Source organism: Miniopterus schreibersii (genome assembly GCF_964146895.1).
Source record: "Miniopterus schreibersii genome assembly, chromosome: 19".
In the NCBI taxonomy this organism is placed as follows: Eukaryota; Metazoa; Chordata; class Mammalia; order Chiroptera; family Miniopteridae; genus Miniopterus; species Miniopterus schreibersii.
This window is the reverse complement of record NC_138119.1, coordinates 9,951,785-9,978,758: the sequence shown is the minus strand read 5'-3', so window position 1 is coordinate 9,978,758 and position 26,974 is coordinate 9,951,785. Positions and strand designations below refer to the sequence as shown.

Below are 26,974 nucleotides of genomic sequence, written 5' to 3'. Positions count from 1 at the left end.
CCTGGGTTTGAGTCCTGCCTCTGCTACCCATTATTAAGCAAATTAGGAATTTCTAAACTTAGGGGAAGCACAGTAAACAGCCAAGAAATGTGTGTTAGCAGGATAAATGCTGTCGTGAACCACAGCTGATTTTATTGTACTTGTCTGCACGCTTTGTAGTGGTGCACACGACACACATGCCCAGGAAGTGTGGGGTATGTGCAGTGTGGCAACGGCTCCCCCGGGAGCAGTCTGTCGGAAGATGGCAGGAAAAAAGAGCCCAAAGGATCAGTCTATGAGCCGAGCATGTGCAGCCGGCAGCAGGAGGTCCAGCCTGAGACCAGACAGGAGGGAAATGTTTCTCTTAAGAAAAGGAGCATGTAAGCGTCTGCTCCATGTCTATGATCTAGTTAGGGTATTACAGGTAGGTAGTTCCCTAGGCTAAGGGAGGAGACAGGCATCTTGAATATATATAAGTACCCAGTTTTATAGAAAAATACTTTCATGTATGTAAAATATCAGAATCCTGATGGGAATAAAGAAGAATCTGCCACCATAATTCTGCTTTCAGAAAACAGGAGAAAGTGAGGAACCGTATACCATTCTTAGTACATATTCTAACCAGCAAACCGATCAGTAAGAGTTAAAGGTCTGTTTACAGCATGGGAATCTTTGTGCTCCTGGGAGTGGGCTGGGATAACTGAGGAGGGAAAGAATACTTTTCCTTGGAAGCATTAACCAGTGGTGTGAGAACCTGCCAATACTGGGCAGAGTGAGACAGACAGGAAGCTGCCAGAAAGCTCTTAGTGTTCACTTGCCTCATCTGAAATAATTATTGTTTTGTGTAAGAAAAGAGGACACTCACAACTCGAGGCATGGCTTGGCAAAAGGCAGAGTATAGGAAATATATTTACATATTTAGAACACATGAAAAATATTTCTATATTTATATATAGAAATTATATATTATATATTTGATATGTAAACATATAAAATAATATATAACAGAAATATGTAATATATGATATCTATTTAGAATATATATAAAATATTTATATATTTATATAAAAATATTTATATATTTACACATAGAAATATAATATGGCATATTTAGAATATATATAAATGTTTATATAAAATATTTAGATATTTAGATATAAAAATATATAGAGATTTGGGGATCTTAAGGAACTATTTTTGCCAATTTCAGCCTTTTCAAATGCTGCTCTTGTACGCTTAAAATGTTTGCATTGGCTGTACACTAGGTGATTTCAACTCATACAAAATTTGTTTAATAACCCCCTGAGCTATGTCCCATTAACTCACTTTGTAGATGAGAGAAACTGCAGTATTTCATCATTCTGCCAATTGTATTTTGGGCAGTTGATAAAAATAGATCCATAATTTAGTATCTGTTACTGGGGAACAGATGCAAACCGATTCACATGTCTGATCCTTTCTATGTCCCCTTTCCCTGTGAAGCAGATCTATTCCTGTCAGCTTGAGTATGTATAAGACCCGAGTGGACTCCACTCCTTACTTGTACAGCAGAACGTCAGCCGCCTGGAGCACTGGGTATGTGAGGAGCCCCACGGTTCCGCCGTGCTTCTGGTCGGCAGTCTTTGCCTGCAAAGGGGGGGGGTTGTTAAAAGAGAGGAGGAAAAGAAATCCTACATGAACCTAATTATACTGCTAAATTAAAAATCTTTAAGGCAAGCAAAGGGTAATCTGAAGCCCCCTGCAATAACATTACATCTCAGTTCCTTTCAGCAACTCGAGCCACCTTCAGGCCAGCTTGTCTTCATGTTCCAGCTCAGGCAAGAATGAGGCGAGTCCATTCCATCTCTGCCACTGTTTCCCATCCATTTTACTAAAGTAAGCGCATAAGAGTTTTCAAGGTTCCAAATCAGATAATTCCCCATTTCACAGGTAAGGTCAGAAAATGTCATGAAATTAAACGTCTATAAATTAACACGAGTTGACATCAAACGCCTACTGTTTATCTGGGGAAACCTCCCAAAAAGTCTCATACTGTGCTGTTGACAAAACTGGAATGTTCTCTTAAAATCACATTTAAGAAAACAACAAGAAAGAAAATCATGGCATTTAAAAAAATAAAATGAAGGGAAATTTTAACTACCCATCCTAATTACCTGTGTTGATCTTTTAGGCACTAAATGAGAGTAAAGAGATTCCAATGAACAGGACAGGTTGTATAGACCAGAATACTTCCTCAATGGGGAAGCTGGTAGAAACACCAGAGGTGACAGCAGAAATATTTAGTAACTGGTAGTGTGTGCCCACTGAATGTGAGCCCTGGTGAGACCAGCTCCCTGCTGTGGTTCAGCAGCACCTGCGGGGAATTTGGTTCTCTGAATGGAGCTACTTACTATTAGTAGCAGGAAGTGCTGTGTGCAGTTCACTGGTAATTGCTTCCAAGGCCTAGGCGCCTCATTGCACGTAAAATGAGAAATAGGTATTTTGGTGTGTAGATAAATCTCCTTTGTTTAGTTAATAGGAATCACTTCTCAGAGGTCCTGTTATTTCTGAATGAATTAAACAACTGAATGTATGGACTTGCGTGATCCCAAGGACCAAGCTCAACAAAGCTCACAACTTGGGCCTTTCCCACCAACATGCAGACACACTCCTTGAGTCGGGTCTGAAAGGCAAAAGCTTCTCTCTCATAATTCAGTTACTTCCAAGAGTTTCTGGCTTACAGCAACTAATGCTATAGGCCATTCAAAGGAAATTTGAAAGTTTGAACACACTACAGCTCTTTCTTACAGTGTCCGTGATAAAGGCCAGTTCACAATGAGCACCAGGTAAAGATAATGAAGGTTTAATTTGGAAATGAGCAAATTGGAAAAGAGCTCAATGTTTAAAAGTTGTCACTGCATTAGATTTATAGTCTTTTTATATTAGAATAGTGAATCTTGAAATTACAAAGAAAAGGGAAAGATGTGGAGAGCACTAATATTTATTGAGTGCCTATTATCAACCCCAGATGCCTTACATCTGTGTTATCTCATTAATCCTCCAAATAGCCCTGACCTCAGCAGCCCTCAGCCCACCTTTCTACCCCACTGTCCCGCCCCTCGCTGTGCCATTCAAAGCCAAGCGAAGTGTTCATAGATCCCAGAACCCTCCCTCTTTCTCTTTTATACTTTCTGATTACTTGTAGTTTTGTGTGTGTGTTTTAAATTTATTTTTTTAGAGAGAGAGGAAGGGAGAGGGAGAGAGAGAAACATCGATGTGAGAGTGAAACATGAATCAGCTGCCTCCTAACGCCCCCAACTGGGGATCGAGCCTGAAGCCTGGGCATGTGTCCTGACCGGGAATCGAACGGACAACCTTTCGGTGCACAGGACGATGCCCAACCAACTGAGCCACACAGGCCGGGGCCTGATTACTTGTTTAATTGCCTTTTCTTGAACAAACTATGAGCCTCATGAGAGGGGCCGCGTCCATCTGCTGTACCTCTCACACCTAGCATGACAGACTTGCAGGAGCATCACGAGCATTTGTTAATGAAGAGATGACCATGGAAAGCAGTGACATGCTCTAGGTTAAGGCTGGCACTTGAAATCCATGTTTTCCCACAAATAAGAAGTTATGGGCTCGTGGGAATATCATCACGGCCTTCACGAGTGACGTGTTATCAGGAGGCCCTTAGACTCTATCTTAAAGTAGGAACATTTCCCATGAAATTAACATTCAGTTCTTTTGAAGAGGATTTCAGTATTCCATTGAGCACTAGAGTACTATGATAAACTGGGAAAAGTCTTGCCTAAAACCAAAACATGGTAGAGAGCATAACAAAATTTTGTTCGTAATTCTTGTCAGATAATGATTCCGCAGCACCATCAATGCCTCTTAAGCGCTGTCCCTTTAAAGCTCTGTCTGCTCATCTCTGCAGCGGACGCAGAGGCTTCTGAACCAGCAGAGGCTTCTGAACCAGCCCAGGCTTCTGAACCAGCCCAGGCTTCTGAACCAGCGTGCTGGAAAGCAGCTCGAAACTGGAATCAGCCTTGACACAGTCAAGGGCTACCCACCCTTGGGTTATCCAATTGCAAAAATAAGTGGAAGTAAAGTACTATGAATTATCCAATTTATCTTTCCTAGTTGAACTTCTAAGAAAAAGTGCAGCCTTAATTTTTCTGTGGGTTTGAACTGTTGCCTGGACTCGACTTGTTTAAATGTTAAATAAAATATGCCGTCTCTTCCCCACACAATGAAAACATTCTCGCCTCACTGTCAGTCAATTCCAGTGCCGGTGGGATGTGAGTCCAATGATCCAGAAATTGTGATTGTTAAGTATAATGTGGTGGCTTCAAGGTCATTACCAAGTCTATCCAGAGGTCATTCTGATTCAACCATACACAGATCAAATCAAATAAGTTGGACATTTTTATCCAGTTTTTAAGTTGGAAGGACTCTTAGAGAACCCTTTTAATTCCCATTTACTACCCTGAGGCAGAGGGTTTAAAGATAGCTCTTCTAGTCACTAGTGAGTAGCAGACCAGGAAGGCTGTAAACTTGGGATTCCCAGAAACTACCCCAGAAATAAACAGAGAGGGGCCTGGCCAGTGTGGCTCAGTGGTTGAGTATTTACCTATGAACCAGGAGGTCACGGTTCGATTCCTGGTCAGAGCACATGCCCGGGTTGCGGGCTCGATCCCCAGTGTGGGGCGTGCAGGAGGCAGTGGATCAATGACTCTCTCATCATTGATGTTTCTATCTCTCTCTCTCCCTCTCCCTTCCTCTCTCTGAAATCAACAGAAATATATTTTTTTAAAAAAAGAAAGAAAGAAACAGAGAGGGGAAAAATAGCTGTAATCTGTTTTTAATCAGATTCCTGGCATTTACCTTCCACTGGTGTAAATGTTGTAATCGGGGCAGTCTGACCATGCAGGTGAGGATCCAACTTAATTGTGTGTGTTCAGCCACCTGAAGAGATAAAAAGAACATTAACAAAGGTGGTCAATGTTTTCTTACAGGCTCGACAAAACAGACAACAGGTATGACCTTAAATGGCTGAAAATACCCCAAATCAAGGTAATTTTAAAAGAGGACAGGTGAAGGGGACTGATCCATAATGCACAGAATTTTAGGCGAAGAAGAAACCTTCAAAACTAACCACTGAGATTGCTAGTCTAGTGTTTAAACCCTCTTTAGCATCCCTAGCAAGCGGCTGATGAGGTGTTTCACAATCTCCAGGGGAAGGACTTCACCAAGTCCTGAGACATCCATTCGGTCTTTAAAAAGCCAAGGTTGTTAAGAAACACATACACACATGGGTTCAAATCCTGTCGAAACGACTTCTAAACACACAAGAGCCGCCGTGATACCTGACGTGTAAATAAATGGTAGAGAAAGGCACTGCACGTAAAGATCGATCCTTTACACCTAGAATAATTTGAAATTTAGGAATCACTTTATCATCCCAAAGGGTGTTTTTATAGTTTTTAGTTCTTTCTGTTCCTCTTCTTCCTCTTTTGTCTGGTTTTTTTTTTCTTCTTCTAAAAGAAAAGGTGTAGCCCAGGCCAGGCAGACAGCTCAGCTGGTTGGAACGTCGTCCCGGGCACCCGAAGTCTGCGGTTTGATTCCCAGTCCGGGCACACACCCAGGCTGCAGGTACAGTACCCGGTCGGGGTGCCTACGGGAGGCAACCGACCGACCGATGTTTCTCACACCAGTATTTTTATTTTCTCTCTCTCCTTCCCTTCCCCGCTCTCTAAAATTACTAAAAGGGTGTCCTCGGGTGAGGGTTAAAAAAAAAAAAAGTCTAGTCAACAAGAAAATAGAACCTTTTCCCAATTTGTTTTTGTTTCAACCAAATTCAATCAAGCAACCAAACCTGGTTACAATTGGGATGATTCTTGGGCCCCGGCCAGGCTCTAACTGATGACCTGGAATTTAAGGCCCATGCATCTTGTTTCTGGACCCTGGGGATTCCGAGCCCTTCATCCATTGTGGCTTTACTTGTGTCCATATGATTCCCTTCAAAAGCAGAGACTGCTGCCAACTCTGAAAAGTGGCCCCAAATGTGTTCTTTGTGGGTTTTGCAAAAGGAACATGAAGGAATGGGGCTGAATCAGCCCAGGCCTATTTTACTAGCAGGGAATCGCCATCTGGCGTAGGCTAGTTTCTCATTTTTTCCCTCAAGTCATGGAGAGGGAAGAGTTGTTTTTCACGTGTTTGACAAGGAATCGCTTTTCAAGTTTTGCAGGCTGCTGGGCTGAATCTGTCATCTTTCTTCCAAGAGCCATTTGGGCTTCGCTGAGGGCTGGGACTTTGACGGCAGTGTCCATGCAAATTGCTAACTGCTGCTGTAAACAAACAGCCATCAGACAAAAACAGGGACGCTGGATGGAAGCAAGAGGGTTCTGGTTGCTCCTAATCATCAAGCAAAACACATTCCCATTAGAACTAATAAAACGAGCTGGGTTTTGGCATGCAGAAGCAGGAGAGGATGTTTTGTTTCTTCTTTACTGAATTGGGGAAAGAAATGACAACACAGGAAATAACAACGGGCATGTAGAAAGAGACAAGAAGACTCCTTTCCTTCAGTTCTGGCTCACGTGCTCGGCTTTGGCGATATGCAGAAGGCTAGCATCAGGTCTCCATGAAGTCAAGTATTTTCCTTGGAGTAGCTTTTTATTTGGACATATGGAATGAGACTTTAATATTCTGCAGAGATCTTCCTGGTGTTTCCAAATATGGAGGCATAAAAGTAATCCAAAGTATTCTTAGAAAAAAGTATGTAGAAAGTCAAAGACAATTTTCACAATTTATTATTATTAATTATATAAGAAAGTTAGTGCGCTTCAGGATTTGGTTCTTTTAATTTACTCATATTCAAGATAATTGCTTGGAAAGGTTGATTTCTATCCAGAGAAAAGTGAAAATGGTATTTAAATATAGTATGTTTTGAGTTACGTTGTGAAACTCAAATGATGTTTTGGCCACAGAAAAACAAAAGCATGGGACAATAGGTGGCCATCCACAAACAGGTTGTAGTGACTGAAGATTTTTGACCCCCTAATTGTAACAGCACAGACACATGCATTTGTCATTCACGAAGTTCTGCCTGTCTTGTTTGCTGCTGTAAAACAAGAGTCCGACACGTTGTAGATGCTCAATAAATACTTGTTGAATGCATGAACAGTTTCAAAGGCTGCAGAAAGAATGGTTAGGACCAAAAAGAATCCATTAGATTTAGCAACAGACTTGGTAATCCAGGCAAAAGCAGTTTCCAGGGGAGTGATGAAAGCCGAAGTACAGAGAGGTGAGATGAAGTGTAAGTAGGAGGCAGGATATGGAGACGGGTGTACAAGAAGTATGGTAGAGTGGTTAAGAGTTCTCTCTTTTTGGAGTGAGAAGGCCTGGATCCTAATGCGAGTTCTGCCACTTATTAATAGGGTGACCTCCTATAAGTGACTTAACCTCTCTGTGCCTCAGTTTTGTCATTTATAAAATGGTAGTTATTATTCTGAATAATTTTTAGGAAGACTTTTGTTTTAACTTTTTATTTTGAGATGATTCACATATAGTTGTAAGAAATAATACAGAGAGACCCAGTATGCCCTTCGCCCAGTTTCCCCAATGGCAACATTTTGCATATCTATAGTACAGTATCACAACCAGGAAAATGAACTTGACAACAACCCATCTACCCTATTTTTTTTTTTTAATAGATCTTTATTGATTTCAGAGAGAGGAAAGGAGAGGGAGAGAGAGTGATAGAAACATCAATGATGAGTCATTGATCAAGCCCGCAACCGGGCATGTGCCCTGACCGGAATCGAACCCCGATCACCTGGATCCTAGGTCGACGCTCAACAGCTGAGCCACGCCTGGCCTGGCCCATCTACCCTATTTAGATTTCACCAGTTTTACATGCACTCATTGTATGGGATATTTAGTTCTATGCAATTTTACCGCATGTCTATGACATTTCTTTTTTTATGTTTTTATTGATTTTAAAAGAGAGGAAGGGAGAGGGAGAGACAGAGAAACATCAATGAGAGAGAAACATGGATTGGCTGCCTCCTGCACACCCCCTACTGGGGATCGAGCCTGAAACCTGCGCATGTGCCCTGATTGGGAATCAAACCGGGGACCTCTCGGTGCACACTGGCCAGGGCTGAGACATTTTTTTTAAGGAAGCATAGAGATGGTAATACCTAGCAGGGGTTAGAGAAGGGAATTTGGTTTCGCTTTTTAAGGTGGGATAGACCTACTTTACAAAACATCCTCCATTGAGACAGGAGGGGAAATACATATAGGTGAGGTTATATCTTGTGGGATAGAAACGGAGAGCAGCAAGTTAGAGGACTTCACATCTAACGGGCTCTATTATCTCTGAAACTGGAAGACAGGGTGATTAGAAACAAATGGGATAAGACACACTCAGCGGAATGGCTGGGTTTGATAGGAGAGAACGAGGATCTGGAATAGTTGGATAAGGCTTGATGTTTCGTGGATGTTTTTGTGAACTAGAGGGGGCAATCATATGTACAATACACTCTTGGGGAAACACTGGTATTCAAGATAGACTAAAGTGTTCTGCCTAAATTAAAGTAGTATCACTGGGATACCACTACACACCTATCAGAATGATTAAAGTGAAAAAGCTGAATGATACCAAGTATGGCAAGGATATTAAATAAATACAACTCTTAAACACTGCTGTGGGACATAAACTGGTAGTATGTCAGCTTAAAAACTATATCCACTAACACTTGACATTTAAATAACATATGAGCAAGGTAGTCCATTTCTAGTTATATATCTAACAGGAATGTTCTCAAAAATATATGTGCAAGAATAAAATGTAACAGCCCCAAACTGTAAGCAATCCAAATGTCTACCTCTGTAGAAAGGATAAATCGTGATATAGTCACACAATGGAATATTATAGCAATGAGAATGGATGAACAATTGCATTCAACAACACAAGTCAATCTCAAAAACACGATGCTGAGTGAAAGACGCCACATGCCATAGAGTATCTACTAAAGAATTCAAATGATGTAAATTTAAATAATACGTTATCTTGGGAGAGGGACAGTTAGCGCCTAGAAAGGGGCAGGAAGAGCATTCTAGGTGTGAGTTACATGGGTGTGTTCAGTTTGTGACAATAGGTAAGAGGCTAGTAAATCCAACAACATTGGGCCTTGAATAAAATAAAATGAAAAACTTTCTGGTGTTTTAAAACAAGGTGGTGGGACTTCTGGAATAGCCAAGTAACCCCTGAAAATCTGCTCCTTCACAAAAGCAATGAGAACACTAGCAAAAATGGTCAGTCAACTTTTTCTAAACTCTGGGAATTAACCCAAGGCGGCAATAGTCTGAAGAGTATCTATTTAACAGAAACACCCAAATCTCAGTATCTAACCCACCTGCCAATCTTGTTGCTTTCACCTTCAAAATACTGTCAGAATCTTACCACTTTTCACCACTTCTGCTGCTACCCCTCCAGTCTAAGGCAGCAGCAAGTCTCACCTGGGTTCCTATAACTTCCTAACTGGTCTCTCTGCTTCCACCCTAGCTCCTGAACCATCTATTCTTACCAGAGCAGCCAAAGTGACCCCTTTAAAACATAGGTCATGTCACTTCTCTGCTCAAAATCCCACACTTCTGACTTCCTCAGAGTAGAAGCCAAAGTCCTTACAACGGCCTATGATCTCCCAGTGAACCCTAGTGTATCTGTGATTCGAATCTCCCTCCTCTCCCTCTGACCCAGCCATGCTGGCCTTCTTGGGTTCCCTGAGCAACCCAGGCACACCCCCACCTCGGGGGCTTTGTTCTGGCTCTTCAGTCTGATAGGAATTCTCTTCCCCCAGATATTCACCTGGCTAACTCCCTTACCTTAAATCTTTGCTCAAATATTATCAAGGGGTCTCACCCAGACCAAACTCTTTAAAATAGCAATCTGTTTTCCTCAGTGCCACTCCCCATGCCCCTTAATATCTTTTTTCTGTATAACCTATCACCTTCTAATATACTTTATGTTTGGCTCATTTATTATAGTTATTAATAAAAAACTGTAATATTAATAAGTAATATTTTGTGTTACCTCAACAGAGTCAGTATCATGGCAGCAAGGATTTTTGTCTGTTTTCTTCACTGACATACCATGACCACCTAGCACCCAGGACACAGGAAGTGCTCAATAAATATTTGTTAAATAAATGCATGAGTGAAATTAAAGGTTTATTAATAGGGGAATGTCTAAATAACATATAGCATATTTATATAATGGCATATTATACAACAAATAGAGGAAATGAGCTAGATTTATATGTATAAACATAAGATCACAAAAACACTGCTGTGTGAAAAAAGAAAATTCCAAAAAGGTACTATAATAAAATAAAAAAAAACCCATACAAATAAATATATATTGTTCATTGAATTATACACAAAAACAGGTATGAAAAATTGGCTCGATTGACACACTATCAGATCCAAGATTTTGGTTGCCTGGGGATAGAGAAAAAGGAATCCAAGGAGAGGGGCAAAGGGAGTAGGCAAGGAAAACAATTAAAGAGGCTCTCAACTTTATAATTATTTTTTAATATAAGGAAGTCAAGCAAATATAACAAAATGTTAACAATATTCATCCTTGGTGTTGGGGACATGAGTGTTTGTTATACTATTTTATGTATTTTACAATTTTTTTCCAAAATATTCAATTAACAACAAGAATACAGAATAGCATGATTCCAAAAGATATAGCTGCTAGGTATCAATCAAACCCATTTACACAATTAACTGGTTCAGTTAATACTGGATCGAATGTCTAAGATACCCTCAGTGTCCCTTAGTATTTTACTACTTCCCATAAATGTTATCTTCCCAGGAAACAGGTCTTGTAAGTTTTGGTTGGGACACCTGGAAAACTGTTCAGACTCACAAATTCCCAATTACCATTTCCTCTTGGAAACTAGCAATTTCATGCTGAGTTATTTTTATTAGACTCTTATCATGCCCATGACAAATCCCCTTAACAGGAACTTTGCTTGGGGATCTGATTTTAATTAAAAGAGCTCTGTTATTGATGATAAACTCTCATTCACTCCCTTCAACTGGCCTGCCTGCCATCAGTATTTTTGTTGACCAATGAACATCCCTCTCTACACATTTGGATTTTTCTATACTTTTTCTTAGTCCTATACTTCTAAAGCTGAATAAATAACTTCTATCAATCTGCTCCTGACTTAAAAGTCACCTCCATTTAAATTCTATTGCTTATTGTGTATATGTGTGTGCACATGTAGTTTTTTATCTATAGCATTATATTAGTCAGCTTTCTCTAGACTATGCTGGGTAACAAAAAGGCCCAAATATAAGTGGCTTACCCCAATGGTTTCTTTCTCATTCACATTACATACTGGTAGTTATAGGCTGGCTATAACTCTGCTTTCTACACCTTCTCATTCCAGGACCCAAACTGAAGGAGTACCCCCATCTGGATCATGCTGTTCTCAAGTTAGAAGGAAAAAGAGCAACAGAGCTAGAACAAACATGGAACAGCTATTAAAGATCCTGCTTGGGCATCATAGCCAGTGTACATCATAGCCGGCGTATATCACAGCCGGTGTGCATGAACATCATGGCAAGTGTGCGTCACAGCCAGTATACATCACAGCCAGTGTACATCACGGCCAGTGTACATCATGGCCAGTGTACATCAGGGCCGGTGTACATCAGGACCGGTGTATATCACGGCCAGTGTATATCACAGGCAGTGTACATCACAGCCACTCACTTTCCACTGACTAAAGCAAGTCACAAGGACAAGCCCAACGGAAGGTAGGAATAGATGTTCCTCCCACAGGATGCACTCTCAGTCCCATAGCCACAGATGACACAGAATCCTCATACACATACTGCTCACAGGCCAAATGTGGGCTAAGTGGTTTTTACATATTTTAGGGGTAGTAAAATTTTGGAAAAAAAGAGAGAGAAGATAAGGTGAAAGAGGAGCAGGAGGGAGGGGGGGAGGGGTGGTGACGGCAGAGGTGACAGAGACCGCCTGTGCCCTGCGGACACAAAATACTTATTAGCTATGCCTTTACCGAAAAAGTTTGCTGATCCCTGTTCTTACAGGGAATGAACATGTCCATCCATCTATCAGATCTTTGTTTGCTTCCTTTCTATTATGAGTTGAATGTGCACCTGTTGTTGGTAGTCTAACAACTTTGAGAGGTCAACAAACGTAAATTTGTACTGAAATATGCTTCCAATATTACTAGGATCAGCAAAAATACAGGAGATTCTTGGTCCAAGTTGAAGCCACGGTGTTACACATCTAAGACAAGGAAAATGGGTCAGGTATAATTCTGTTTGCATTCAGTGAGCTAAGATTCACGTTGTCAGTTCGGCGGGCCTTCATTCAGAAACTGATTCCCCCATAGCTCCCTTTCCTTTATTATTATTGATTTTCATTTCCTGGGAAACAAAATATGACTCTAATTAGGGAATGAGGCCACATTCCAAAGCTGCAGATTCCACTCTCCTCCCTTGACTCTTCCCTGGACTGCTTGGACCCTCTGTAACGTGACGTCTGATGGTCGCGACTGTCCTTTGCTCCTAGCCTTGGCAGAAAGGCATGCCAAAGCTACAGACTCCAGCTTTTATCTTCCATCTGCAGGGTGATTCATCGCAAGGAGAGTAACAACTAAAGAGGTGGAGATACACACCTCAGAGACAGCTGTGGGACTCAGATCTGATCTGCACTAGAGCCTGCTAGAAATAAAAGACCATTGACTTTGGCATTGGGATGAAAACCTCTGCCAAACACAAACACAGACAGCCTCTCTCTCTCTCTCTCTCTCTCTCTCTCTCTCTCTCTCTCTCTTACACACACACACACACCTTTCAGAGCAGAGGCTCTGTACAATTCCCCACATATGGCAAACATATTTTAGGGGAAGCACCATGACTAGAGGCCAGTGGGAGAGAAAGAAAAGGAAAATAGTGAGAAAAATCTTCAATAAGCCTAAATTGTTCCAGTCGGACTGCTGAGAAGGAATGCAAAGGATTGGAGATGAAATTATTGGTAAAAATCAGCATTAAAACATAGCTAAATTCTTTCCCTGCTTCAGATGTTACTAGAACTTACTCTGAAGTACAACAGTAGCACCTGGGGAACCAGCCTTTATGTTTAGCTGGGAGTGCTTTGCTTAACACAATGGATGGTCAGGAAAAGAGGGCATTATATAAAACAGAGATTCTGCTCTCATTTACGATTTCAAATATTCTTAATTTTACTTGTAAATAATTATGTGTGTGGGGGGGGAATGCAGGTATAACTAGTTTTAACTGGCAGTGGCTCCCAACACTTCAAGTACAATTGTTTTCTAAATTCCTATTTTCTCCGTGACATATTTAATGATCAATTAAATGCACTACAAAATTCCCAACAAAGGAACTGCCATCAGCTCCCGAGGCAAAGGCATGGTGGGGGCATGACAAGGTTCTCTCCCGTGAGTGGACCTTCCAGAAGTGCTCCCTTAGGAAGAAAAAATAGTCCTGGATTTGCCACCTACAAGCTGGATGACCTCAGGGAGCTAATTAAGAAGATGAGTTTGTTAAGCATTTTACTAAAAGTACCAGGAACCTCTCAGAGACGGATTTAAGTGTATTTTCTAATTTATTTAATCTTTTCATGCTTTAATTTACTCACCTGGGAAAGAACAGTAATACCTGATTTATAGGCTATTTTGAGGATTTAAAAGAGAGGTCATATACACGAGAAGGCTTCATAATCTTACACATTTAAAAAGGTTAGCTGTCTAATAAACATGACTTTTAACCTTTGTTTCTAGATCTAAAAATGCTATGAGAATTTCTTTTCAATCTCCATCTACTGGAGACTCCACAGGTTGATGAAAATAGTTGCTAATTATTAGTTGGGCGTGATGGCAGTATCGTGGTTATGTGAGAAACTTCCTCAGTTTACAGAGAGGCACACTGAACGACTTAGGGAATGAAATGCCATGAGGCGTGGTATCTGTTTTTAAATACTTCGCAAAACGTTAGTAAGTGATGGGAACACAGTATACCATTCTCCTTACTCTTCTATATATATTTACAATTTTCTTTATTAACTATTTTAACAAGGAATGAAAACCTGATAAAATATCCAGTCCGTCCACTGAGTTGTGATAAGGCTGGTCACCCCAGTTAAATAAGTGAATGGCCCATACCGAGCATGTCTTGAGGTCAGAAAGACACCTGAGGAAGTCTCTCACACTGTCTCCGTGGGATAAATTGTGGAATGTGGGCTGATGAGTATTTCCCTCAAATTTTAATGGCAAATGATCAAGATTCTCCCGAGGGACTGAAGGCAGGGACGGGAGGAGTGGAACTGTGAGATGGTTTAGGGTTGCACGCAGGCCCCTGAGGGAACAGGCAACACTGGTGACCTCCACTCTTTGGCCCAGACCCACAGCCACTTTGGGAACCAATGAACTCATTAGGTACCATAAAAAAATCAAAGAGGTGAATTTTATTGTCCCTCATTTACAAGGGAATTCTTTCAAAGTCTCCATATTGGGGAGACTCTCAATTGCTATTTTGAACAACAAAGTACTGCGTGGAAGAAAATACCTCAATTATTGCAAATATTAGATACTTATGGAGGTCGCCACCAAAAATCCTTAACAGAGGAGAAAATGTATTATGGTCATCATTCCTGGGGGTATGAGCTCAATGTGCAATACTGGATGTGGTTGTAAATAAGCCTTTCATTTTAAAGGTCACTTAAAAAGCAATCTGGCCAGTGGTTGCTTTGTGGAGATGAGACATTTTCATCTACAAGAAGTATGGAAATAGGTCCTGGGAATACAGTAGTATCATATAAGAAGCAAAAGAGTGCTGGTATCAAAATGGCTCGAATGGGCTGAAGTTGATGTGCTTTGGAAAATGCATTATATGACTCAAAAAGTGGTTCTAATGATGACCAGCCTTATAATGTCGGAGATGGATGCGAACAGTTTGAATAAACATTGTCTCATGAAATAGGAGAGGCACCCTGCTTTCAGAGAGAAGGAGAGAGTTCTTCGAGGTAGGCCAACCAAGAGGAGGAGAGATCTGGGGACAACTCGTTTGAAGAAAGTAAAATATGTGGGCTAAGGGCGCATACGGTAAGGATGGTGCAAAATAAATGTCTCCAAGTATCTGAAGAGCAGTCATGTGGAAGACAGAGTTGATTTAGTTTGTATTTTTCAGAGCAGAAGTTAAGTCAGTGGATGGGAATTATAGAGAGGCAGGTTGGCTCAATATAAGCAAGTACTTTATAACAGTTAGATCTGTCCAAGATTGAATTTGGAAAGTCAAGTGTGTGGTGAGGCTTCCTGACCAACTGTAAGGAAGGAAATTGAAGTAAATTGCCTTTATGGTCATTTTTATACTTAGATTCAATTCTTTTATCAAATTATCTCCAAGCTGGCAACAAGTTTAACTTGATAACCACGTTTATTTTGTGAAGAATATTCTAAGTCCTGTGGGTGATAAAGCATACATAAAAACAATAATTGTCAGAGGTTTATGATCAAGGAAGGAGATATACACACGTATAACACAGGCCACATGTGTATACATGTTAACATGCGTAACATACCATTCCTTGGCTGGGGTTTTGTCACAAGGTTAAAGCAGATATGTAATGACGGCATGATCTGATTTACATTTTCATCTTTTTTGCTGGGGAGCCTCTTAAGGACCCTGTCTCCAGCCCAGCTATCTGCCTGTCCAAGGGTAAACTGATTCATCCATAGTGAAAACATGAGTCAGAGTCAAATATTTTGGCTTAGTTCTGAAGCCTTTCTTGGATGGGACTCAAGTCACTGGACACTGCCTTCCAGCTTCCCAGCTAGTTCTCTCAAATCTTTTCAAAAGCTATTATACAACGAATGAACAATGGGACTTACCCAATAGGCCTTCCAAATGCAATACCCAATAAAGCAACATCGGAGTTACGCAAAACTGCTGTTAGCTGGATTCTATCCTTGATCCCCAGGAAATCAGGCAACAGTATGAAGCCATCAGTTTGAATGCAACCCAATATGGAAAACAATTCCAACGTCGGGGGTACTGAAGAGACCTACTATGTATAGTGGGGGGAAAGCTGAAAAGCTCGACTGCATTATAATGATACTTAATGATATGAACGCAAGGAAAACATTAAAATGAAACGATCACCTTTGATGAAATTGCCCTTGAACAATTTTTTAAAAACTGGAGCCAGGTACCCCATTCCAAATTTGCCTCAAACAATGTGAAAATGAAAGTTTTCTCGGTTTTCATGGGAGAAGCTGACCTGAGACTGCTGGAAAAGGATGCTCTTCTCCGGGTTTATGCCGCAGGCAAGGAGAGCAGCGGTCATGTCCAAGATGCTCTGTCGCAGCGCGGCGGGGTCCTGGGGGACGGTGATGGAGTGCAGGTCGGCGATGCTGTAGAGCACGGGCCCCGGCTCCTTCTGCAGGCCCACCCAGCTCTCAATGGCGCCCAGGTAGTTGCCGAGGTGGGGGGTCCCCGTGGGCTGGATGCCGGAGAAGACCCGTCGCAGGGCATCTTTCTGGAAGAGGGGGAAACAAACACATTTGCTCCTGAGCAGAATCCATGAGCCCGTGTCCGTGTTGCCACAGCGCCCAGGCTAGGCCTGTTTATTCCAACCGCAACCTGACAGTCACCCGCCTCCCGCAGCTGCTCAGTGCTTATTCCGCGCAAAGCACGGCGCTGGGTGCTGGTAGGGACAGGAGATGATATTTAAAACTCGGGGGGTTTTGGCACTCAAAAACTTACGAATACCAAGACACATAAGAAAAGGTCTGCATCCCCCAGAGAATGCAATCTAATTGGAGACAGAGGATATGTTTATGAAAAGAGAAGAAACAGTACAATGTGGCCGCGTGGCCTTGATCAGTTTGGAAAGATACTAGTGGGGTACAGGGGGGAGTTCCTAGGAGGAAAAGATGACTGTGGATCTGGGGGTCAGTGAGAAAGACTTCAGACATAGAATCAAATTTCACTGGAGACTGAAGGGACCGCAAGGGTATTTCATGTGATTTCATTCATTTTGAAGTAAAGGCAACGAAGGCCATAGATTAGGGGTAAAGGCTGTTATTTACTAAATTAGTTTTCTTTAAAAATAACTGCTGATATAGTATCAGCAGTATTATATAATTAAGTGTATATGTTAAGTGTAATTATATAATTAATATAATTAAGCGCGTAGGATCTTGGGCTAGAAATTTAGAAACCTACACTGTATTTCTAACATTACCTCTTGATAAAGTTACTTAAGTTTTTCATGCTTTTGTTACCTTTTACTTTTGATAAATCATACTTGGCTTTTTATTTCTTCAAAAGGAGTTTTTAATTATAATTTTAAATTATGTATAAATATATATATATATTTTAAATTATAAAACCACTTTTGTCATAGACAGACAACAGTGTGACAATTACCAGAGGGAAAGGGGGGTAAGGGGAGGTGGAAGAGGGTAAAGGAGGGATAAATATATGAAACAGAGGAGACCAGCATAGAAAAACAGCACTTCAGCCAGGCAGCGGGAGGATCCAGGTGCTGCGTCTTTGAAGCTTTCTTTGGCCCGGGCTCAGCATTAGCTCTTTCTTCCAGAAAATACAGGAGCTGAGGTCTGGAGAGAAAGTGCTGACTCAGCACCGAGAAAAATGGGTTTATTTCTGCTTAGAAATGAAACCAGATGCTCAGATCTGGGAATCAATATAGTAACTATTAATTCAGTATAAGAGAAGGAGGGTTTTATATGGTCCCCAAACAAGAAACAATACGTAGGCCAACAAAATGGAAGGAGACATTATTTTTTAAAAAGGGAGGGTAGTAATTTTTTTTAAAAAGGCTGTGATTTTCTTAAGGGCATACATGATAAGCACTTAGTACATATTGTTGGGCCAGTGGAAGAGTTGAAAAGGAATTAACTTGATTTATAAAAGTTTTCTAGAGACTTATTTGAGCCATTTCATATATTAAGAGCTGTGCATCTTTTTCCCGTGTGCCCTGTGCTACCCTTCCGTCAGGGGATGGGATGCCTTCCCGAATGTCTCTTCCCTCTTGTGGGAAACGTTCCCTATCAGAAACCTTCCCTGGCACTTGCTTGGACCTCATCTCATTCGATGGAACTAGGAATGACTGGCCTCACGTTCCAGGAAAGATGCAGCGAATAACCTGCGCAAGACGCAGGCAGATGGGTCAGGTCTGGATCTGAGCTCCCACCTAGTTCTGTCTCTTTCCTTCAGACTGGGCTGCATCCAGTTTAGAGTTTCCTGGCTTCAAGGTTGGCTTGGCCTGGCCTTGAGGAACCCTCACTCCCCACAACACCTCCCCTCCACGCACACACTTCTCAGAAGGGGAAAGTGTGCCACAGAGGTGTTAAACAAAAGGCCAAGGGCACATAGCTGGTGGTACAGCTGGGACCAGAAACCGGACCTCCCTCCCTCTCTCTCTTCTTCCCTCCCTCCTTCCCTGTCTCTCCCTCTCCCAGGGATCCCTCCCTCCCTTTCTCCCTTTTCCAGGGATCCCCCTCCTTCTCTCTCTCCCTCTCTCCCTTTCTCCCTTCTTCCCTCCCTCTCTCTCTCCCCAAGCAGAACAAGCTCCTCCTTCACCAGCTCTTCATTATTGCACATATCACATTGGTAACCTGGTAAATATTTTCTTATTTGCTTAGTAAATATTTTCCCACCTAGAACCCGAGCTCCTCTAGGGCAGGGCTGCCTCTTTCATCTTTACATCCCCAGTACACAGCAGTGCCAGGTACATTGTGAGCACCTAATAAATGTTAGCGGAATGAATGACAAATCTTTTCCCCCTACTTTGGCTCCAAATGTAAAGGGCTAAATAACTGTAAACAAAATGGACCAAATGTTCCAGTTATAGGCAGTTCTTAAACAAGCTATGTTCTAAAGGCTGATTTGAAAATTGGTTTTCTGAAACTCACAGACTCGATTTTTTAAATGGTGGTTAAGCTCCTGGAAGGCAGCCCATGGAAGCCTTGTGGAGCCCAGAGCATTCCTGAAGAATGGTTTTCATATCCCATTTCAGCTGCGCCTATACGCCATTCATAAAACTGTTGCTGTGGGAAGTGAACTCCAAGTTCGATTTGGGACACCAGAGACCCACCCAGGGGTAGCTCTGATTGTGAAGAGAAAGGGCTTAAGGGGGGCAATCTGGTGTGAGAACAAGGTGGCATTTGCATATGGAATAGACTTCAAAAATTAGATTGTATGATCACTAAAATATGCCAAAGCTTCCTCAAGCACCCATGAGCGTTCCTAACACTGATACTGTGAGGATGGGCCCGGAGGCAGCTGAACTGGCCGCTGTGGAAGAGCAGAAGGAAGGTGGAGGGCAGGCACCCATACCAGCAACGTCACCAGAACAGGGGACTCGTTAGAAATGCAAATCCTGGACCCTCAGCCAGATCTACTGACTCAGACATTCTAAGGGTGAGCTGAATCCAGAAGAAGAAAGGGGAAGAGTGAGGCATCCTGTGCTTTAACAAGCCCTCGGGTCACTCTGATGCATGATCCCCCGTTAGAGAGGGATCTGGGGGCACCAATATCTATTCTTCAAGTTCACTTCGACTACGTCAAATGAGGTCCAGATGAAAACACTATAAATGAAAAAGGGAAGACATCTTCTAAGCCAAGAGTTCTCAATCTTGGCTGCACAGTGATCAGCTGGGAGCTTTAAAAAATGCCGATGCCTGGGCCCCATCCGTACAGATTCTGATTTCATCAGTCTGGGATCTGGCGTGAGCATCGGGATTTTTAAAAGCTCCCCAGGTGATTCTAATGTGCAGCCAAGATGGAAAAACCACTGTTCTAAGCCAACTACTACACTACTATTCTCCAAAGCTGCCAATCTGCTAGGAAACACACACAAATGAAATAAAAAGACTGCAAAAATGTGAAAAGTAAGTTCACTTGCTTATAATTTACATTTCAAGGCAATTCCTGGGACAGTTATTTATTAACACATGGTCCGAGGCCTGTTTGGCTTCAGGCAGTTCTGATATCACCTGCAGCAGCCATGAGATTATGAAGATGTGCTTATAACCTCTATGTTGGTGAGCAAAGGCACCTGTGACAGGTAAGCATACCGCCTTCCATGGTCAGGTAGACCTACGTGGCAATGTCCAGTTCCACAGTCTTTATGGCTCAGGGATTCAGGGAGCTTATGTAGCCCGAACTTCACCAAGAAAAAAATCCTCCTAAGAAGGTTTTGACATAAGAATTGTAATGGATAGAAAACAAACTTATCTCTGCAAAAAATGTTCTTTTATGCCCACTTCCCTGCCTGGCAAACTCTCTAACTCCCTCTGATCCCTATCAGAGAGTCTGAATTTAACACTCAAGCAGCTGTAGGTGGGTCTCATATTAGCCCAGTCTATACTGCAGAGGGAGACTAGGAGAATATAAGCAAAGCATTCAAGAAATTATTTGCTTTTACCACTCTGATCCAATAAATGATGCTACCTTCCGGAAGGTATGCCTTAAAAATCTGCTTTAATTTTACATTATAATGAACTTCTAAGGGGATGGCTGGTTCTCTCCCTTGTACCACTCACAGCAAAAACAATTGGCCTGTGTGGGCCTTGTTTTCATTTAGAAGTGGTGGTCCGACCAGGGCAGGTGACAAGGACAGTGGTTCTGATCCATCTGGGCAGCAGCTTCCGTGCTAATTCCAAACACAGGTGGTGAGAGAGACAGCCAACGGAAGGGAGAAGGAATCACTGCTGACATGTGCAGCCGGGAAGATTGATGGTTTCCCTCTCCCTTTCCCCAGTGCGTCGGCCTGAGGGCAGAGACGCGGTGCTGCTGCGCTGGGGACAGTGAAACACACAGCGCAGTGTCTACCTGGCTGCAGCGCTGATTAATGAGACTGAAATGACACAGAAAACAGGCAGTGCCTCAGCCAGAGAATTCACAGGCCTTTCTTTCTTTAATGATTTCCACAAAAGCAGTTCCCATAAACAGCGGGTTTGAACTGGAGTGCCCCGTGGTTCGAGCAAGGCAGGGGTATATTTGCAGGAATTCGTGGAGCAAAGGGTGAGGGTGGGAGGGGAGCTTGTAATGAAGTAAATTCACTTATGATCGGGTGGGCACAAATCGTAATGAATTAATTCCTCTCCTCTATCTGCCTGGCTGGAAAATGTCACAAAGTTCCAGGTAAGATAGTTATTTACATACCCAACTTAATGTAAAGAGGACCTGAGAATACACTTTCGTAAACATTTGCCCCTGTTAAAAGCACTCTTGCTGTTTTGAGCTGGGAGATAGTATCACCAATTTTTCATGTTTTCCTGTAACTGCATTAATGTATACATTAAAACAATATTTTTTCTTTGAGAAAAAATGAAGTTTAACACCAAATATTATTTCTAGTACTTACTATCAAGTATCTATTGGACATACCCATTTGGATGTCCCACCAGCAGCTCTTCAAACTTAACAAATACTATATCAAAGCTTCAAAACTAAATCTACTGATTCACAATCTGCCAGTCAGCTCCCCCCAAACCTGCTGCTCTGTATTTTCAATGCTGGCTAATGACACAACCAACGACTCAGTGTCCTAATCGTGGGTCATTTCTAATTCCTTCCTTTCCCTCGCCAGAGTCTGTGGGTGAAAATTCTGGCTCCTCCAATTACTAGATATGCGATCTCTGCCAAGCATTTTCATCTGAAATCAAAATTTTAATAGTACTACTTCATAAGAATCTTGTAAGAATTAAATAAATTAGTACAAAAAAAGTGCCTAGCACACAGAAAGTGCTCAATAAATACTAGTTATGATTGATCTTAAATGTTCTCACGGCACACACAAAAATTATAATTATGTGTTAACTAACCTTACTGTGGTAACTATGCATGTGTCAAATCATCACGCTGTACACCTTAAACTTACACAATGCTATATGTCAATTATATCTCAGTAAAGCTGGAAAAAATATTAGCTATTTTTATTAGCATCATCTAATCAATTGCTAAATCCCCAGGGATGTTATCCAATACAATTTCACTATTCCATCTCCATCAATGTAGTCTAAACCCAATCAGAATTTTTGTATTGTTTCAGTGACTTCTATCTGACTTTTGTATCTGCCATACAAAACCACCACCTAAACTTTCTTTTTAAAAAAATGAATCTTCACTGGTTTTTCCTTTCTTATAGGGTCAAGTCCAAATCCCTCAATTAGTGTATAAAATCCTTCATAATCTAACTTCACATATATACAGATTACTTAGACATGGTAGGGTCAAGTATCTCCACAAATGACCTTTAATGAAGGAAGTGAGAAGTCCTATGAGGAATTTGGGGGAAATGTTTTACATTTAACACTTTATAACATGCCATTTTTCGTTAATCATCCTAGCACTAGAGCCAATATCATAGCCAACTAAAACCACAAGAGTAAGCTTGAGAATCTAGAATTTTTGATGAGAATTTTTTTAAATCACTGTTGCAGAAAAAAATAGCCCGATGCCCTTTCAGATGATTTATGTAACAAACACAGTATTTTACAAGTTCTCTCATGTTCCTGACAATTTTACCTTTTCTTCTGCTTCCTCCCCTCTGCACCACTGCTGAGTTAATAAGGACCAAGTCTACCTTTCCAGTCTTTTTCTTCCACCACTCCACAAATTAATTGTACACCTCTCTCAGGTCCCTGAAGGAGCCATACTCTTTCTCAGCTCCAACCCTTTGTACACTCAGTTCTCTCTGCCTAGTTGCCTTTTTTCACTTGACAAATTTCAATGATCTCTTAAGACCCAGTTCAGAAGTTACCACATCTGTGAGGTCTTCTCCACCTTCCCAAGGCGAGGGGAGTTACTTCCTCCTACAAGACCTACAGTGCTTTGTTCCCTCCTTATGGCACATGGTTGTTCTGGAATTTACTTCCCCTACAAGACTACTACCCTCAGCAGTCAGTGAAATCCTCACGGGTAAGAAAGAACCATGTTTTTATTCCTAATAGCACCAGGGTGAAGCACTATCCATACACAAACGAGGTAGAAATGAATACTAACTATAGGTGTCTTAGAGAATTCGGGAGCTGGAAACCTGGCCTTAAGTTCCTTGGCCCTCAGTAGCCCCAGGGGAGAGGAAAATCAGGGAGGACATTTACCAAGACTAGTAGGGCATTTTCAAATGATCCCTTCCCAGGTCACCTGTGCAAACGCTGGCCATTTTTCAGTCATCAACATCTACAACTCTCAGAACATTTTCCCCAATGTATGTGACTTTAGTTGAACCTATAATAAAATACTCTTGGAATAAAATGTCCTGAACAAAACTATTTTTACGAACCCCTTAAAAAGTTGCTCAACTCTCTGCAGAATGCAAGCAATCTTACCTTAAGGTTCAGATTTTCTGACATTTTATTTTATGTGTTGATTTCCTGACATTTTATTTGAACAATATGCTGTTAAAGAGGCATTCACAAGTATACTGGGAGCTCATAGTATCAATTCAGCTCTGCCCTCGGGGACAGTGTGTCTAATCTACAATTCGGTGTCATTTCCTCTTTTCTAGAGGACAAGCGTGCACCCTGCTGGGCCCCAGGCACACCCCTGATCCAGCAGGGGCAGACACACAGCAGAGCGCTGCAGGACCAGGATGCTCTGAACTGAGTTAAGAAATGGGATTTATGGGAAAACCTAGCGGAAATGTTAACTTTTTTTCATCTGAATTTTTAAGAAGGGTAAATTAAGAATCTTACAATCAACATCAGATGTCGGGTGATGACTTCAACAGGACAAATGACCTTCTAAAGCAAAATATTTTGAAATCTAGTTCCTCCTTCACTTACTGCTGCTGCTATGGTTCAAGGGGCCGAGGCTTCCACTGTGACGGTTCCTAAAAACCAAAGGCGGCGAGGAGAAAAGGGCTTTGGTCCTACTGGTGTCCCGGGTCTAAGGAAGAAACAGCAGACTCCTAACATTAACCAGCACGTTGAGGAGAAACGTATGTTTTAGTGTCAGAATCATTTTAATTTCCCTTTGTCAGGAAGTAATCAATTTGGGATATTAGCTCACTGATTTAAAATCAAAACAAGACCCTGCTATGTTTTGTGAAAGATAATAAATAGATTTTCCCAGTGAACAGTCACATTTTACTAGCCTCATCTTCAGGAAACGTCCTCTGCAGACCACGGGTGCTCCATACATAATTATCAAATGAATGAGAGTTTCATCACCAGTTTCCTTTTCATTCTCATAGGAAAATAAGTCCTTTCCCTTTGTGTTTCAAGCATGTCTGTCCCTGTACTGCCTTCTCTTCAAAGTCTTTTACTGAACTAAAGGCACATGCTACTCAATCTGGAGTTTTGATGTTCAGCTTTCACATCTGATACAGGATTCCTCGCACACGTTCCCAAGCCTCTCTCACACACCATGCTAGTCATTCCCTTTAAAACAGAAAGACCTGAACTTTCTCAATGTTACTGGAACATTCAGGTGAGGAGGCAGAAGCAGCAAGGTCCAGGTTCTTGGGGGCCGCTGTCTTGCAAATTACGGGACCTAAATATGGCTTTTCTAAACTCGGGCCAAATTCCAGAGCTACAAGGCGACCCACCCTTTCATCCAGCTCTCACGCCAAATGTTTCTTTCCTCCTCCCTTCCTCTCTCTCTAAAACTCAATTTTTAAAAATCTTAAAAAAAAAAAAAAAAGCTATATATACAGTAAGTCCTCACTTAACGTCCTCTCTAGGTCCTGTGGCTTGAAGTGAACGACATAAAAAGAAACCCATTTCACCACAGGCTAAACTGACCTAAACAAAGAGTTCAGTTCCTGAGGCACCTCATGGTTGTAACGGAAAGATGTTGAGCAAAATGAGGGCCTGCTAAGAAGCATCAACACTGCTTTGCTGGATTTATGTTTGGAGGAGGTTTTGTTTGTTTTCTTACTCTAGGAGAGCTACTCGTTTTTCCAAATACCAAGCTATCTGAAGAGAGAACAACAGGGAGATTTGGAGAGTAGAGTCTCTAATGACGAGATGGGAGCGTGGACAGCACTAGTTTGGAGCAGAGTTAAGAGGCAACTTTGGCTCTACTGGGTAAACGGAAAAAATACAAAACCAGAGTGCAACTGGCCACAATGCTCCCTTTAGTGAGCTGGCCAGACCCCAGCAGGGGCTCTTCCAGCTTCCTAGGTCAGTAGGAGAGGTTTGGGAGTTTCCCTAGTATTTAGGGTACAGTTTGGGGCCCATTCCTGTCCACAAGGAAAAGTAATGTTCAAGTTTAGGGTTTAGCAACTCTTCCTGCCATCCCATCTCTGTGCAAGAGACCAAACGGCAATGGTCCTGCGATTTTCTGTACTGCAGAAGCTATAAATTCATCCCTAAGTACACCCTGCAAACACCCCCGGCCAAAGCCTGCTTTATCAGAGCTTAGAGTTAGATGGCCTCCAGCTACCTCAAAACACAGCCATATGCTCCCTGGTATTACAGGTCTTATTATGCAAGGCTCCTCCCCGATCCCAGAGGAGGCCCAACGACATGCCATGGCTTGCCTTTGCTTCCTACCCACATTTTAAAATACCAAAAGAAAAAGAGGGGAAAAAATCCAGCCACAATTGGCTCCAGTTGGTGTGAATACTAAGATGTGGTTGTCAGATTCCTGGAAAGCTGCCAGCCTGGTCCGTAGCTGGCCAGATACCGGGCCCACTTATACAGAGGACGAGAGTACAACTTTAAATGAGGTCAATTTTAAGGAGACTTTCAATTTGGCATTTGGGTGTTGGGTGAAACCATCTAGGAATTAAAATCCTCCTTACATTAAGTGCTCTCCATAGGAAATTAGGGGGTAGACTGGAATGGGATGGAGCGTCCTCCGTCTTGGAAAGCAAGCCTCTCCCAATTAAAACCTGGTCCTTTTTTGAAGTCTGTGATGGAAGAATCCTAGCTTTGACAAGTTGGCAGTAATCCTTGTGATCTATTTTACTGGGATATATATACATATATACTGCAAAACTGGAGAGCAGACCCTGCCTGTGATCATTAGACAGACTGGACCAAGTGCCTCAAGCCTTTGATGCCCCTGACATATTATTTTCTGGATGGTGTCCAGCAACCCAATGCAGAATCGCTTTTTCTCTACTGTATCCAGATGGCAAATGGAAGAGATCAACAGTTTCGGGGCTGACCTTAATGGATGGGAAAGGCCGGCTTCTCTACCGCTTTTCAGGGATCGACAATACAAAAAAGGCCTTTGAACAAAGAGACAAATAATTGGCTCCTCCCCACCCCCCTCTCTCTTCAAAACTAAACCAAGGATGTGGTAATCTGGTTCAAATCCATCTTCTGGTTGAAAAGGACAGCCAAATATCTGATCAGTTCTAATCACTGACACTCTCATGACACTTTTTCTTTTTTTTACAGTTTTACATTTTTTTAATGCATTTTAAATTAAGGAGGGAACAAAAGGTTCTCGGGATATTTTCTGTGAAGTTCAGATGAGTGTTGTTCTTAATATTCTGGACAGCATCCCCCGCCCCCCTCCCAGGCAAATATTTTCAAATCTTCCTCTATTTCCTCCAAAACTTTAATACTAATAACACACACATACACACACACACACATTCCTAAGTGTTTTAGCAGCAGCATCTTATAGTAAGATTCTCACACCCCCACTAAAAGCTGAATTTCAGAAGTGGCTAGCATGAGCCTTACACATTTGTGTTATTGTAAAAGCATACAATATATATATTGTATAAGCTTATTGGTGAGCATACAATAAGCATAGGACTTCACTATGAAGCTATTTATTTGTGCAGGAAGGAATAAGGCAGGAAGGTCTCCTTCACTCTCCAGGCTTATTGTAGTACCAGAAATACCTCATTATAAAACAATTTCACATGGAAGTCCTGTGGTGCAGATCCTAAGACAGGCTGTGGAGTGAGTAAATGGTAGAGGGGGCAGCAGGGAGGAGGAGG

General features: G+C 41.8%; 1 protein-coding gene across 2 annotated transcripts in view; it reads right to left on the bottom strand.

Moving 5' to 3' along the window:
- The window catches only part of WARS2 (tryptophanyl tRNA synthetase 2, mitochondrial), a 49,498-nt gene that overhangs the window by 10,057 nt on the left and 12,467 nt on the right, over positions 1-26,974 (bottom strand). For both annotated transcript variants that reach the window (XM_081121485.1, XM_081121486.1), the window contains exons 2-4: positions 16,316-16,573; positions 4,849-4,929; positions 1,520-1,605 (exon numbers count right to left, since the gene is read on the bottom strand). In XM_081121485.1, the coding sequence (XP_080977611.1) occupies positions 1,520-1,605; positions 4,849-4,929; positions 16,316-16,573 (425 nt within the window). The remainder of the gene's footprint in view (positions 1-1,519; positions 1,606-4,848; positions 4,930-16,315; positions 16,574-26,974) is intronic.